At 45.4% G+C, this 14,222-nt stretch overlaps 1 protein-coding gene across 2 annotated transcripts in view; it reads left to right on the top strand.

The window, feature by feature from the left end:
* Positions 1 to 14,222, top strand: part of LOC122375215 (meiosis regulator and mRNA stability factor 1-like) — a 54,270-nt gene that overhangs the window by 33,671 nt on the left and 6,377 nt on the right. For both annotated transcript variants that reach the window (XM_043354478.1, XM_043354479.1), the window contains exons 18-24: positions 7,421 to 7,637; positions 9,092 to 9,198; positions 9,695 to 9,850; positions 10,208 to 10,309; positions 12,896 to 12,997; positions 13,276 to 13,398; positions 13,828 to 13,935. In XM_043354478.1, coding sequence (XP_043210413.1) covers positions 7,421 to 7,637; positions 9,092 to 9,198; positions 9,695 to 9,850; positions 10,208 to 10,309; positions 12,896 to 12,997; positions 13,276 to 13,398; positions 13,828 to 13,935 — 915 coding nt within the window. The remainder of the gene's footprint in view (positions 1 to 7,420; positions 7,638 to 9,091; positions 9,199 to 9,694; positions 9,851 to 10,207; positions 10,310 to 12,895; positions 12,998 to 13,275; positions 13,399 to 13,827; positions 13,936 to 14,222) is intronic.

The raw sequence follows: 14,222 nt of genomic DNA on the forward strand, positions 1-14,222 counted from the left end.
ATACAAGGAATATTGATTTAAGTGGACTTAAGCAAAAAAGAAAAGAAAAACTTTATTTTATACAGTTTAATCATTAATGCAAATGGCCGCCGCCTGTAAGGCCGCCATTATGGAAGAGATGACACGTGACGTGTGTCAATGCTTCCGTAAAATTATGGACATTTTACTTAGATTTCATCGCGATATCATTACAGTGGTGTCTGCTATCTATCAGTGTGTCTCGTAAGCAGAGCTGGGCGCGTTCCTCGATTTTCGGTAGTGCGTTAGCGTTCCTGCGTTCCTCCGGCCGCGGTTAGTGCGTTCCTGGAATAGCGTTCCTCAATTTTTTTCGTTCGGTGCGTTAGCGTTCCTGCGTTCCTGCGTTCCTCCCTCAAAAATACCGCCGAACCACGCGGCGCGGGCCCAACCAAACACGGGGCAAATCGATCACAGAATACCCAGGATGGCGACGTGGGGCCGAAAAGCAACTCGACATCTCTTTTCCGAATCGAATATCTGAAATACGTTTTACCAATATCATCCGTAGGGTTTTCAACAAAAATACGACCTGCTTAACCCGCGCCCTGCTGGGGGGGTGTTTGAACACCCCCCCTTGCGGTTTTTCGCGAATATCTCAAAAACGGCGGCGCGGAGCGCCACCGTTTTTGGTACACCTTATCATACATCAATTCTACACATGTTGTGAAAATTTCAGACCAAGGTCATTCAAGGTCAGGTCACCAGGTCACTTGAAGTGACCTCACCTCATAAAAAGTTTCAATGTCTGTCATAGCTACACCGAGTGACCGATCGCTTTGAAACTTTCAGCGATTGCTAAGAGCAATAGCATGTACAAAATGTATATCTCAAAATTTTGATATCGATGACCTAAGGTCAGGTCAATTTTGCGACCTCCCCATTATAAGTCAATGGGAGAAAATTGAAATGCGCCTCCTTTGGACGAAAGACATTATAAACACTCCCAAACACTGAATTACAAGTGGTTTAGAAACACTGAACATGAAAATGGTGTCCGTGACCCCTGTTTATGCCCTGAGGTCATCTTAGGTCATGAATGGTATCTAACAGTTTTTCGCAAATAACTTTTGATAGAGGCATGCTAGAGCGATGAAAACGCCTTAGATGTGTTCAGCTCGACGATACGGATCGACTGATATGCAATAGAGATGCCCTTTTTGAACCCGCAAACCCGCTTTTTGCGGGTTTTCAAAACCCGCAGGGTTTTTGGCGGGTTCGAGAAGCAAAACTTGTCGTGTGGCGGGTATTTGGCGGTCAGACTTTAGAACCTATAAATTTATTTTCATTTTTTTAGATGCAAAACACAATGCCAAGTGCATTTACTCAGGTTAACAATACACTATTTATCAAAACAACTTTTAAAACAGAACCAAATATAAAAATATATCAAGGAAGCACATTTCAAATGCAAAACTGAAAACAACCAGCAATAGCATCCACAGTCTAGCAATGACCAAACCAGGGTACAAACAACAAACTACAAAGCATGAATAAATGCTGATGAAAGCATTCAATAACCATAAAATAACCTGAAAGCAAACTTATAGGAAGCTGAACTGAAGTCTATGTGCAGTGTGCACTAGATATACATTATGGAAGAACCCAGACTAAAATGAGATGTTGATGTTGAAAATCAGAGCAAATGCCACATGTTACTTTATTTGCGTCTGGTCGGCATAAAAAAGAGCTAAACAAAATTTGATGCAAATTCATTGATTACCTAATACCTATCCTACTCTATGTTCTGTCCCACCCTATATTGATATTACGAAAATAACACACCAATTACCAATTACCCTTACCTACAAAAAATAAAAATATTGACTGGCATGCGGCCCAAACATAACGCAATACAATACTGGCGCACTTTCGACATTCTGACAAGGATTGGCATTTGACTGCGTCAATTTTGGTCTCTGAGGCGAAAGAAAGCTGTCATTGATGACGCAATAATAATTTTACAATCAGTTTTTTTTTCTGTCTTGGTTTTTGAATACCTCAAAATAGCAGTTATACATGTTACAAAACCACGTAGCTGGTCGCATTTCTTTTGTCTTTTTACTTCCTTATCATTTGTATGCCGATTGCCGAGAGAGGATCAGCCGGAGAGCATTACCAAGACCAACTATAAAATTATTACATTTTATTAAGTATTTACTGTCTCTTTATTTCCTAACCGGTGATTAACCTCTGAATTGTAAAACTTAAGCTGTTGTGTAAAATAATATTATCAGAATGGCACATTAATATGCATTATACAACGGTGTTTTCGCAACAAGTTCGCACTAACTACGGCTGCAATAATTTAGTCGCTGTAACATTCCTTGCAATCAGCTGTTGGTGACGCTTCTGACGCATGTTTCCAAAAATGCGTGGTTCATCGGTTAGTTGGTTTTTGCTGGGCTTTTACATGATTTGTTTTATGTGTAGATCGACTGGATACGCATTATTCACCGTGTCACTATTTATTTTTAACTGGAAATCGCATATCTTTTTATATCAACATTCATTTTGATAACAGTATCATTCCAGAAGCCTAACATTGAGAGGAACCAGAGTGAAATTTTGACCCTCAGCCAATGCTGAAGGGTAAGGTGAGAGAAAGTTTACTGAATTCTTTTCAGAAAGGAATTTCAAATGTATTGATGCATTATTCGTTTTCCATTAACCAGTGTGCACTTCCTGAGGACATAGCATAGCAATTTCAAGTCCTTACTATTTGTTTGGCTGTCTTTTTCTGCACAACAATGAAGCAAGTAAGGTTTATATAGCTCTAGCATTGACCCAGCTGTATTTTTTCCTTGCAAAGGCAGGTTTTTAAAATTGCGGGTTTTTTGCGGGTTCGGCTCAGCCAAAATCAGCTTGCGGGTAGTTGTGGTTGGGCAAGGGTTAGCTGCGGGGCGGGGCGGGTAATGAAATTGCAAATTTGGTGCATCTCTAATATGCAACATGACCCTTTCCGGTCAGGTCATGACCTTGACCTGAGGTCAAATTTTCAAGTTGACCTTTCAAGGTCAAGTTATAGTTCATTCGATGCGTCTTGACGAGAGGAACACGATGCCGGTAAAAGTAAGCTCGTACAAGGCTTGGGTCAAAAGTTATTGCAGAAAAACTGTTACCGAAAAAATCGGCTATTTTTGCAGTTTTTGCCCCCTGCAGGCAAAACCGTTGACGTTAGGTCAAATCTGAGAGAATTACTCAGAAAGGGCGTTAATAGGGCTATCGAATGCGCTTTTCAGCGGCGCTGTAGCTCTATTGGTTCCCGAGTTATGCGTTGGCTTCTTGGAAATTGTCGACATTCGACCTGGAAATCGGCGAAATTTTGCCTTCAATGACCTCTGGTGACCTGACCTTTGACCTGACCAAAAAATTGACCGAAGTGATTTCCTCATTATTTTTGACGCTCTTTCGAACGCCGCCTTCTGCGTATCGCTACGTGGCCCAGGAGCCGAGTTAGAAGGGGGGGGGTGTTCAAACACCCCCCCCCCCAGCAGGGCGTGGAAATCCAGGACCCCCAGCCGGGCGCGGGTTAAAAACAATAATTAAGTTAAAAGATGTATCTTAGTAGGTAAAAGTTATCATATTTACTTTACACATTTAAATGCCTGAAACTGAATCGAATAGTAAACATCACCACTAAAAATCTTTACACATTCAATGCCTGAAACCGAATCGAATACCTAGTATCACCACTAAATCTAAGCAAGCCTTCCTCGATTCGACCGACAAGTGGCGCCTCTACCGGCAAACACACGTACTCGAGATTCAAACACTTGACACAGAGGTCATTGGCAGCAATATAATTTTTCGGGTGGTTCCGCAAGAACGCAGGAACGCTTCAAAATTTCGGGTGGTGCGTTCCTCTTACTTGCGTTCCTTTGAAAAACTTTGCGTTCCTGCGTTCTTGCGTTCCTAAAAAAGGCGGTGCGTACGTACGGAAGAACGCAGGAACGCACTAAAGGAACGCACTTGCCCAGCTCTGCTCGTAAGTAATTATTTATCAAGTTTTGTTGTGTTACACATTTGTTTATGAAGAAAAATTGGCTGCGTCAGTATCGTCACCAATCACCATGCTACTTGGGTTTAACTGTAGGTATCATGGGCTTTGTTTACATTAATGGTGTAGCCAGCCCAAGGTGTAGCCCATCATTGTCAATTGGGTCACCACTTTTGGATCATGATACACACTTAACCCTGTCTTGACCGGACTCGAAATGAATGACTTGAATTGAAAGAAGGTTTGATGGTTCAGGCATGGACAAGGTTCAGGGTTCAAGTTATTTTCCTAACACCTCATGCAGTTGACTTGAATCCACATTCCAGTAAAATAACTGACCTGAATATTTGTCAATAGTTACAAAATAAGTTATAAATGTTTTTTTGGCAATGCAAATAATTAAGAGATTGCCTGATTTGTTTTTGTTACCTTATTTCAAAGTATTAGGTACCTTTCAAGGCTTATCATATGTCTTGAGAAAGTTTGAAGCATTTGTTTGATAATTCCCTGATTTCGGTATCTAGTCGGTATTTCCCCCTGTTTCTGAAAATCGGTTCGGTTTTGGTATACTCTCAGTGGTTTTGGTCGGTATCGGTTTGGTATTGGTTTCCAAAATTTCTGAAATTGACATCACTAGTCTACACTCTGCATCCCGAGTGGGGCCGCAGGAGCCCGGTGGAGGTATTCTGTGATATGGAAACGGACGGCGGCGGTTGGACCGTGTTTCAGCGACGCGAAGACATTCTGCCAAGGGAGGACTTCTACCGCAACTGGACCGAGTATAAGGACGGATTCGGAGACCTCACAGGAGAATTCTGGTGGGGGCTAGAGAAGCTGTGGCTGCTCACTAGGACGCCGGACAGGAGATACGAGCTGCGCGTCGATCTGGGAGATTTTGACGGAGAGAAGAGATACGCCAGGTATGAGAGCTTCAGAATTTCATCAGAGTTTGACGGATATCGTATAACTGGTGGGAACTACACAGGAAATTCTGGAGACAACATGAGTCATCACTTCGGGCAGCAGTTTTCGACGAGGGACAAGGACCAGGACAGTGCCTTTGGTAAAAACTGCGCCCAATACATTAACTGTGGCTGGTGGTTTAACTATTGCTATTATTCAAACTTGAATGGCGTCTATATGCCAAGAGAAAATAATGATGCCAAGTGGGGAGGTTTAATATGGAATACTTGGAGAGGCGGCCGGTATTCCCTTAAAAGTGCTGAAATGAAAATCCGTCCATAAGCTGCCAGGATCGGGTAACTAATTAGAGATGTTCTTTGACATTCCGCAGCACATTCATGCTTTCTCTATCATTCATTTTTACTTGCTTTGCATATTTGTGTCGTAGCCTACCTGCATGCTATGTTGTCTCGAAGACACTACGACTTTTGCGTTAATCACGGAGATTAGAGTTTATCAAACAGAATGGGGTCGCTTAAGTGTTAACTGACTAGTGACTACGCAGAAAGCTACGAATCATCTGTAAGCGTACTCATATGCTATTATAATGTAGTTTTAATGCGTTTGTGTATTAAGGCGTGTACAAACTTCCAAATATAATGCACAACCCGCGCAGGTAATATGTATTGTTGAGAAAACATGAGCAGGGAGATTTTAGTCTCGTAGTAACATGCCATGTGGCGCAGAGCTTCAGAATTTGTCCGTAACCAAGGTGTCAGGCGCTGCAGTCTCCAATGGTGGAGCGGGGCTGCGGCCAGTGCCTAACACCAGGCGACGCTAGAACTGTCCTCCGTTCACTGATCGATATAATAAACGGTATTTTATGGCGATGTATGACGCATTTTTGCTGTCTTCTACGTCGTAGAGTTTTTACCTCTATCTGTTTCCTACCAATCAGCTGACCTGACGGCGGTACAGATCACACTGCTAACGGCTGTGATTTAACCATGGAAGATGCAACTGGTACAGAACGGCAACATTACAGCATTACAGCAACATTACAACGCGGCCACCCAGGGAATATGGAACATGGAATTGGTACAGAACGGCAACATTACAGCATTACAGCAACATTACAACGCGGCCACCCAGGGAATATGGAACATGGAATTGGTACAGAACGGCAACATTACAGCATTACAGCAACATTACAACGCGGCCACCCAGGGAATATGGAACATGGAATTGGTACAGAACGGCAACATTACAGCATTACAGCAACATTACAACGCGGCCACCCGGGGAACATGGAACATGGAACTGGTACAGAACGGCAACATTACAATATTACAGCAACATTACAACGCGGCCACCCGGGGGCTCTGCGGCCACCCATCCTTTTAGCTCTCCACATCTGGCGTCAGCCCCTATTTATGGTTGTCAATTATTACTTCTCTTCGCGGTCGTTCGCATGAGCCAGTGAGGGGGTTTTCGGCCCGTCGCCATTGTTCTATGATCCACGGAAAGGCTTGCCAGATTACAAACTATTTGAAAGGTTTTAAATATGTTTTTATTAACCGTTTGGAATTTTATTTCAGCTCTCTCCATCATGCATTGTGTGGTTATCGTAGATGCCCTTCATGAAATTCAATACATTTTATATAGATGGGCTGGAATATTTTTGTCTCGAACGGTAAGGTCTGGGTAAAGTTGACGGGGCAAAGTAGCCAGCTTCGCGTTGGCTAAAAGTTGTTTCCTTCCGGGTAACAAAAGATATTTATATTTTAATGTATCGTCATGCATTCATCTCGGCCACTTTTCGGTCGGGTAACACGAGTTACCAGATAATGGAATTAAATGTTAAATGTTTTTTTCTATTCATGTCTTCTTTCAACGAGTGGGAGGGTGACACTAAACATCCACCCTCCTTTCAACGTTGTCACTATCAAGTACACTTGTCTTGCATGAGGCAAAGTTGCCAGTGGTTGTATGTACCCCAGCATCCCTTGCCCCAGCATACCTGCCATCCCTTGTCGGCGATGCGGTAGATAGGGATAGGGATAGGGAGTGCCGAGTGATGTAGCTATAGAAAGATACCGCTCGGTGACCGCTGGCCGTCCCTGGCGATATTTTGAGCTGTATACCGGTGCCCCCTCTCCCCAAAAACATTACGAATGTTGAGGCTTCCCTGACAGCGTTACTTATGCTCTACATAGATATCTACTTTAAATTTTCGCTAGCTGTAGGTGACATATTTGCCATTTAGGTATCGTGAAAAATTTCTAACATTTGACAACGCGTTCTTCTGTTATTGCATTGGAACTACAAAGTGGCAACATCAGTTTAATATTGCGAGTATTACATGTCAATAAGGCATATAAACTAAGATTTGTGCCTTCCCACCGCCGCAAAATGACCACCGCAGTCGATGCGCCCGTAAACCCTAATAAACAAACAAACTTCCCACCGCCCGGCTGACCCCCCCCCCCCCGTCCCCCTCAGGTGCTGGGGTGCGGTCACCGCCGTGTCATCACTCTGACGCCCCGCGCTCAGCAGCGCCGGTTTGCCTCTGACCTCCTGCGAGTCCTGAAGGCCCAACACAGCAAACAGCTGTCCGTGGCCGCCCTGCCCGAGGCGTTCGGTCAGGTGCTCGGCAGGGAGTTCGCCGTGTGGGACTATGGAGCAACGCGGCTGCACACGCTGCTGAGGACGGTCAACGGTGGGTGATGGGGGCGACGAGGGTAATTTTTGGGCGGTGTTGGCAATTTTAAATTGAACACAATGATCACATGGTAACTTTATTGGTTGGATATAGTTAATGTGCGGACACCGGTAAGAAAGGAATAAGAAGTGCGTGTCTGACACAATGATGCTGGCTTCTTGACGCACTACATATTATAGCACTATTTTGGAAAGTGACTAGATAATATTTTTTAATGAGTTGGCGGTATTTGAATTCAACTTTATTAACCCGCGCCCCGTTGGGCTCTGCCGAGCAACGCGCCCTGTTGGGGAGGGGGGCAATTTGCCCCCCCCCCCCAAGATCTCGAGAGCCACGCAACCTAGCGACAAGCGGCAAAGGGTGTTGGATAGCCCTATCAGGGAACTACCTTGTGACCCAATTTTATTGACCTAGGTCAAACCGATGACGTCACAGGTCAGGTCAAAGGTCGAATTTTCACGGTTTACAGGCATTTCAAGAAATGCGTTGTAAAATCGAGTTAAATGCTCATTGAAAATTATCGATGGGGAAATAATCTTCAAACACATATTTTGCTATTTGAGGTCACTGATACCAGGTCAGGTCATAGAGGTCAGGTCACTGGGGGGTCACAATATGAAAGTGTCGTGTGATACATGTTTTATGGTCCATTTTACATGACAAATGCGAGTATGTGGGTCAGGCAGCCTTTGGGGCCAGCTTAGGTCACGTTTTGGTCAAGGTCAGGTCAAATTAGGTCAAATTTCAAAGTTGATATTTTTGCATAAAATGGGTATCGATTCGATGCAGCTCTTCACGGGGAGTTCAATGGGGGTCTTTGTTTTGCCCTACGTGGTCTAGGATCGCTAAAAATTGAGCTAAAAAATTTGACGTCATCATTTTTGAACAGTTTTTTCGCGATACTTGGCCAAAAAACGAGATATCGACCTGAAATTTGGTATGTATATAGAAGGGCGCAAGAACTATCTCATATATTCCGTTTTTTCGATATTCTGAATTTTTTGGATTTTTTTTAGTTTTTCTAAAAAAATCAATTTTTTGAATTTTTAGGGTCAAAAACCAAAAATTTTGAAAATCCGAGACAGCAGTTTTGTAGCGCCGCTTTTTGCCTACTAGACCATATAAAGAACTTTGAAATTGCTTGGTAACTGTAAATTTGGTGAGCGTTTCCATGTTTTTTGCTCATTTTTGCTCGAACATGACCTCAGTTTGACCTCAATAACTCCTGAACTAAGGTGACCTGAGACTTGAAATTTGGTGTGAAGGTGTCAAATTGATGCCCGGGAAGGTGCTGAAAATTTGGCGCCGCTGCGCGCCGCCGTTTTCTTGCTATTCAGGAAAAACCACAGGGGGGGGGGGCCAAATTGGCCCGCCAACGGGGCGAGGGTTAAGCTATGTTTTTCTTATGATATTGTGGTTATGTATGAACTCGCCTTTTCCCCGTGTTTCAGGTGAGAGCGTGGTGGTGTACAAGCACGAGGGCGAACTGAAGGTGGCCATCCCTCGCCGCGAGCAGACGCCAGAAGAGATGCAGAAAACCAAACACTTCGCCACGGAGGTGAGACGGCGAACGGTGCGGTAGCCGGTAACAGTGCACAACTGATTGATAGGCTGCTGGCCTATATTGCGACAGGCTCCAGTCGAGCCGCAGGAGTAGGACGGCGGTCGAATTATAGTGGATCGTTTGAATGAAACTAATAATTGCAAGAATCGCATTTCTTATGCTTCATAATGGAATTAAGGTGAACACATTTGCTATCTGCTATCACATTTGCTATCTATCTTCATCATTTGCTAAGATTTACGAAAGTCCATTCCTGTGTTCATGGCAGCCTCATCCCTGTTCATGACATCCTATCCCTGGGCTGTAACTATTCCCTGTATTGTATTTGGTATTTAGATACCCTGTATTGTATTTGGTATTTAGATACCAAATGCAATTTGCTGTCTAAATACCAAATACAATACAAATAGAATTTGGTACCAAATACACATTTAGTTTCTAACTGTGTGTACTGACTACTGATCACGTGACCCTCCACCATGTTCACCAGGTGAAGGAGCTGCTGCGTCACGTGCCCTTCTGTCAGATGCAGTTCAACAAGTTCATCCCGGCCTACCACCATCACTTTGGCAGACAGTGTCGCGTCTCCGACTACGGCTTCGGCAAGCTGGCTGAGCTGTTCGAGGCTGTGCCAGAAACTGTGCAGGTCAGTCACGGTTGGAGAGAGGCGTTGTAAAGAGCTCGGGGTTGAGTTTGGTTGAGTTGTCGAGTTGGCAGTGATCAATCGATGAATTTTGTTTTGAGAATATCTTTCATCGGGATTGTCTTGATGGGATTCTTTTGTTTGGCTTCAGACTTGTCACTTTTGCCGATGCCCGTTGAATGAGCCCTATCAAATCCGTTTTATTATCTTTGCATTAAATCATTTCATGAGGTAGCCTTCGTGTAAGTGTTTGGCCTCTGTCTGACTCCTTTCTGATCTCTCTATAAATTTTAACGTCTGTCTGACCGTACTCTTGACATCCGTCTGACCTCTATCTTACCTCTATCTAACCTCTGCCAGGTGAGCTCGGACGAGGACGGTGAGAAGCTGATTCAGCTCACCCGACCGGCATTGCTCTCAGTACTCTCCGATCAGCTGGTAGCGGTACTACAAACGGCGGCGGTAAGTGTTTGGAAGGAGGGCAAGTGAATGGCTCATTGTTGTGCTCGCTCGTTTGTCGCTCAGGTGTCTTAAGGTCTGGCTTCACTATGCGTTTTCTGCGTGCGTTTTTTGCGGGTTTGCGTTTTTTACGTAATATCGTTCTTGAAAAATAAACGTGATTACGTTTTTGTGTTGTTTTTATATTCAAGTTTAGTGAATTTAAGAGTTATATTAACCTGCGCCGGGCCGGTGCTCTGAGATTCCGCGCCGGGCCGGGGGGGGGGGTGTTTGAACACCCCCCCCCCTCTAACTCGGCTCCTGGGCCACGTAGCGACACGTGGTAAGCGGCAATCGAAAGAACGTCCAAAATAAGGACGAAAACGCTGCTTCGGTCATTTTTTTGGGTCAGGTCAAAGGTCAGGTCACCAGAGGTCACCAAAGGTAAAATGTTGACAATTTCAACATTTTGGAAACTGCCGTCGGCTATCTCGGGAACCGATAGAGCTACAGCCCCGCGGAAAAGCGCATTCGATAGCCCTTTTACATACCTTTCTGAGCAATGTTCTCAGATTTGACCTCAGGTCAACGGTTTAGCCTCCAGAGGGCACAAACTAAAAAAAAGCCGTTTTTACGAAAAGCGTTTTTTCGGCAATAACTTTTGACTCAAAAGAGCCATGACATTACTTTTGCCAGCATCGTGTTCCTCTCGTCGAGACGCGTCGAATGGACTATAATTTGACCTTGAAAGGTCAACTTGAAAATTTGATCTCAGGTCAAGGTCATGACCTGACCGGAAAAGGTCATATCAGTCGATCCGCAACGTCGAGCCGAACACATCTACGGCGTTTTCAGCGCTCTAGCACGCAGCTATCAGAAGCTATTAGCGAAAAACTGTTAGATTCTGTTCGTGACCTGAGATGACCTCGGGGACATAACGAGGGGTCACAGTTGCCATTTTCCGGTTCAGTGTGTCAATCTTACCCTACATCTCGATGTTTGAGAGTGTCTAGAATAGCATTCGTGCAAAACAGACGCTTTTCAATTTTCTCCCATTGACATAATGGAGAGGCCGCAAAATTGACCTGACCTTAGGTCACCGATATCAAAATTCCGAGATATACATTTTATAGATAATGTTGCTCTAATCAATCGCCGAAAGTTTCAAGGCAATCGAGCAATCGGTGTAGCTATGACGAGCATTCTTATTTTTTTTTCTGAGATGAGGTCACTTGGCGTGACCTGGTGACCTGACCTAGGACGACCTGGGTCTGAAATTTTCACAACATGTGCGGAAAATGCACGAACAGGTGTGCCAAAAACCGCAGGGGGGGGGGGGTGTTCAAACACACACACCCGGCACGGCGCGGGTTAACTTTTGTATGTAACTAATGTAAAAGTTATATTATTACGAGCGAGCGAGCGCAGCGAGCGAAGTGAGTCTTTTCAATATAACGGAAAAATCTCAGTATGAGCGGCCCGGCCCGGCCCGGCCCGGCCCGGCCTGTAACGCTTTTGAGAGGCTTATATCTCAGCAACCGCTGGACCGATTGGCCTGCGGTCTTTTTTGTTGGGTAGCCCCATCCCTTCTACCCCGTAATTGACTACTTTTGATACATCTCAGTGACCGTCGTGGCACGTGCCACGTGAAAAGTCAAGGGTGTTCAAGCTGTTTTGCAAAAGTAGTGATTTTGAGAGGCTCATATCTCAGCAGCCGCTTGGGCGATTAACTTGCGGTAATTTTTATAGGGTAGCAGCATCCCTTCTACCCAAAATAGGATACTCTCGATGCATGTGGGTCACCCCCAGTGCACGTGCAAAATACAACAATAAGAGGTGCCAAATTTGTTCCCATTTCAGTAACTTGGTAATTACTGGGGCGATTTCGCTGAAACTTGGCATACAGGTAGGCACCCACCAGGCAATGCATTCCCATGTGTTGCGGTTAGGGTGCTACTGCACGTGCGCACGTGCAGGGGGCGTTTCCAGATCTCGAGAACGGCTGGGCCGATTGCGCTCAAATTTGGTACACGGTTGGGGACCAGTTAGTAGGGTGCCGTGCAAAAGTCATTTTGGACCCCGTTTGCACGTGCGCACGTGCAGAATGCCGCTTCCAGATCTCAGGAACGGCTGGGCCGATTGCGTTCAAATTTGGCACACCGCTAGCGACCAGTTAGAAGGGTGCTTTGCGCAAGCCCGTTGGAAGCGCCCTCTCGCCCTTCCGCACGTGCAGGGCTCACTATCTCGCTCGCTCGTTCTTCGCCCAAAAGGCGTTTTACTGGTTAATAACTTTTTTCAGAACGATATAACGCAAAAAAAAAAACGCAAACCCGCAAAAAATGCACGTAGAAAACGCATAGTGTAGCCAAGCCTTTATAGGGAGGAGGATATCACATTGTATTTCTGCTAGACACTGGGAATTAGTGGATTTGAAGCGTGATGTGCATTCGTCATGCAATGACACAGACGCAACTAGCGATAGGGTAGAATTTGTGATTCCGCTGTCTGATTTCATTTTTGTCCAATATTGTATCGTTGGGTTACATCTGTTTTACTCCCGGGCACTCTTTGCGTCTGTTTAATGATTTCCCTTCTGTTGTCCGCCGACAGTCTGAGTCTGTGGGTCTGGACGAGCTGTGTCAGCTGTTTCTGCGGGAGTTTGGGTACCGACTCAGCCCGGCCATGTACGGAGCCGCCAACATCAGGGAACTGGTAAGTGTGGCCCGGCGTCTTCCGCCCATTATATGGAGACCACCAACTAATAACTGTTCGCCCGCTCGATAAAGCAGAGCTCTGGCTTCTGTTGAATATTTGGAAACGTTGAATATCACCTAAAATATACAAATTCGTTACGTTTTAAAGGCTTGATATTAGGGTGTTTTAACTATGCATATTTTTTTTATTCCAATTCGAATGAAACGATGGCTGATTTCGGTTTTTATGGTTGCGTGTCCACATATGTCCAATAAGCGTCTCTCTCCCTCTGTCAGCTCTCCCAACTGCGTGCCGTGGTGCGTGTGACCGGTCCGGCCGACAGTCCGCGCGTGCTGCTAGTGAACAGACAACACCTCAAACAGACGGCGCTCAACGTGCGACTGCTGCTCATGGACCAGGTGCGTTGACGGTAGATTGTGGATTTCTCATTTCCTGTGTACATCCACACAGTGGAACGACATGGTTAGCTCGCGCACGTCGGGTGGGGTAGGTAAAGTAGACTCGTGCTCGCTCTTCAACTACGTGCTGTAGTAGATAGAATGTCCAAATTGAGTTGTCCGTTGAATTTCCTTGAACGCCCCTTCAATAAAAAATTGAATGCTCCGTCGAAGTTCCGCTCATTTCGCAGTCCCAGGGGTGTATGTCTTGACGAACTACTTGCTCCGCACTCCGCAGCCCCTAGTTTACCTGACCTGACCGAAATGTCTGTTCGTCTCTCAGCCCCAGGGCTGTATGCCGCTGGACCGGCTGCTGGAACAATACGCCTGTCGCTACCAGCAGCCACAGCCCACAGCGTATAGGTCACTGAATTGTTATTTGTTTCTCAGCCCCAGGGCTGTATGCCGCTGGACCGGCTGCTGGAACAGTACGCCTGTCGCTACCAGCAGCCGCTCAGTCTGGACACCCTCACTGCCGAGCTGCAGCACGTGCTCAAGGTTGGTACGGTTTGTTAGGTTAGGCTGGCCGGTCCTGTCGGTCTTGTAGGGCCATGTCAAGCCATGTCAGGACCATGGTATGACTAGTACATGGACAAGATAGTGAGAGGATTAGAAGGCGAGGAGGGAGTGTCACCACTATCACCTCAATCATGGTTGTGAATGGCCGTTTTGTGACTGCAGCTGCTGCGCGACATTACATCTCGGTAATGCGACTGTGACGTGATAGTACTTTTCATATGCACGGTAAGGCTCTTGATCCTTATTCCGGCAGCTGGGAGCATGCC

Source organism: Amphibalanus amphitrite, unplaced genomic scaffold, assembly GCF_019059575.1.
Source record: "Amphibalanus amphitrite isolate SeventyFive unplaced genomic scaffold, NRLGWU_Aamphi_draft 001797F_arrow, whole genome shotgun sequence".
Lineage (NCBI taxonomy): Eukaryota > Metazoa > Arthropoda > Thecostraca > Balanomorpha > Balanidae > Amphibalanus > Amphibalanus amphitrite.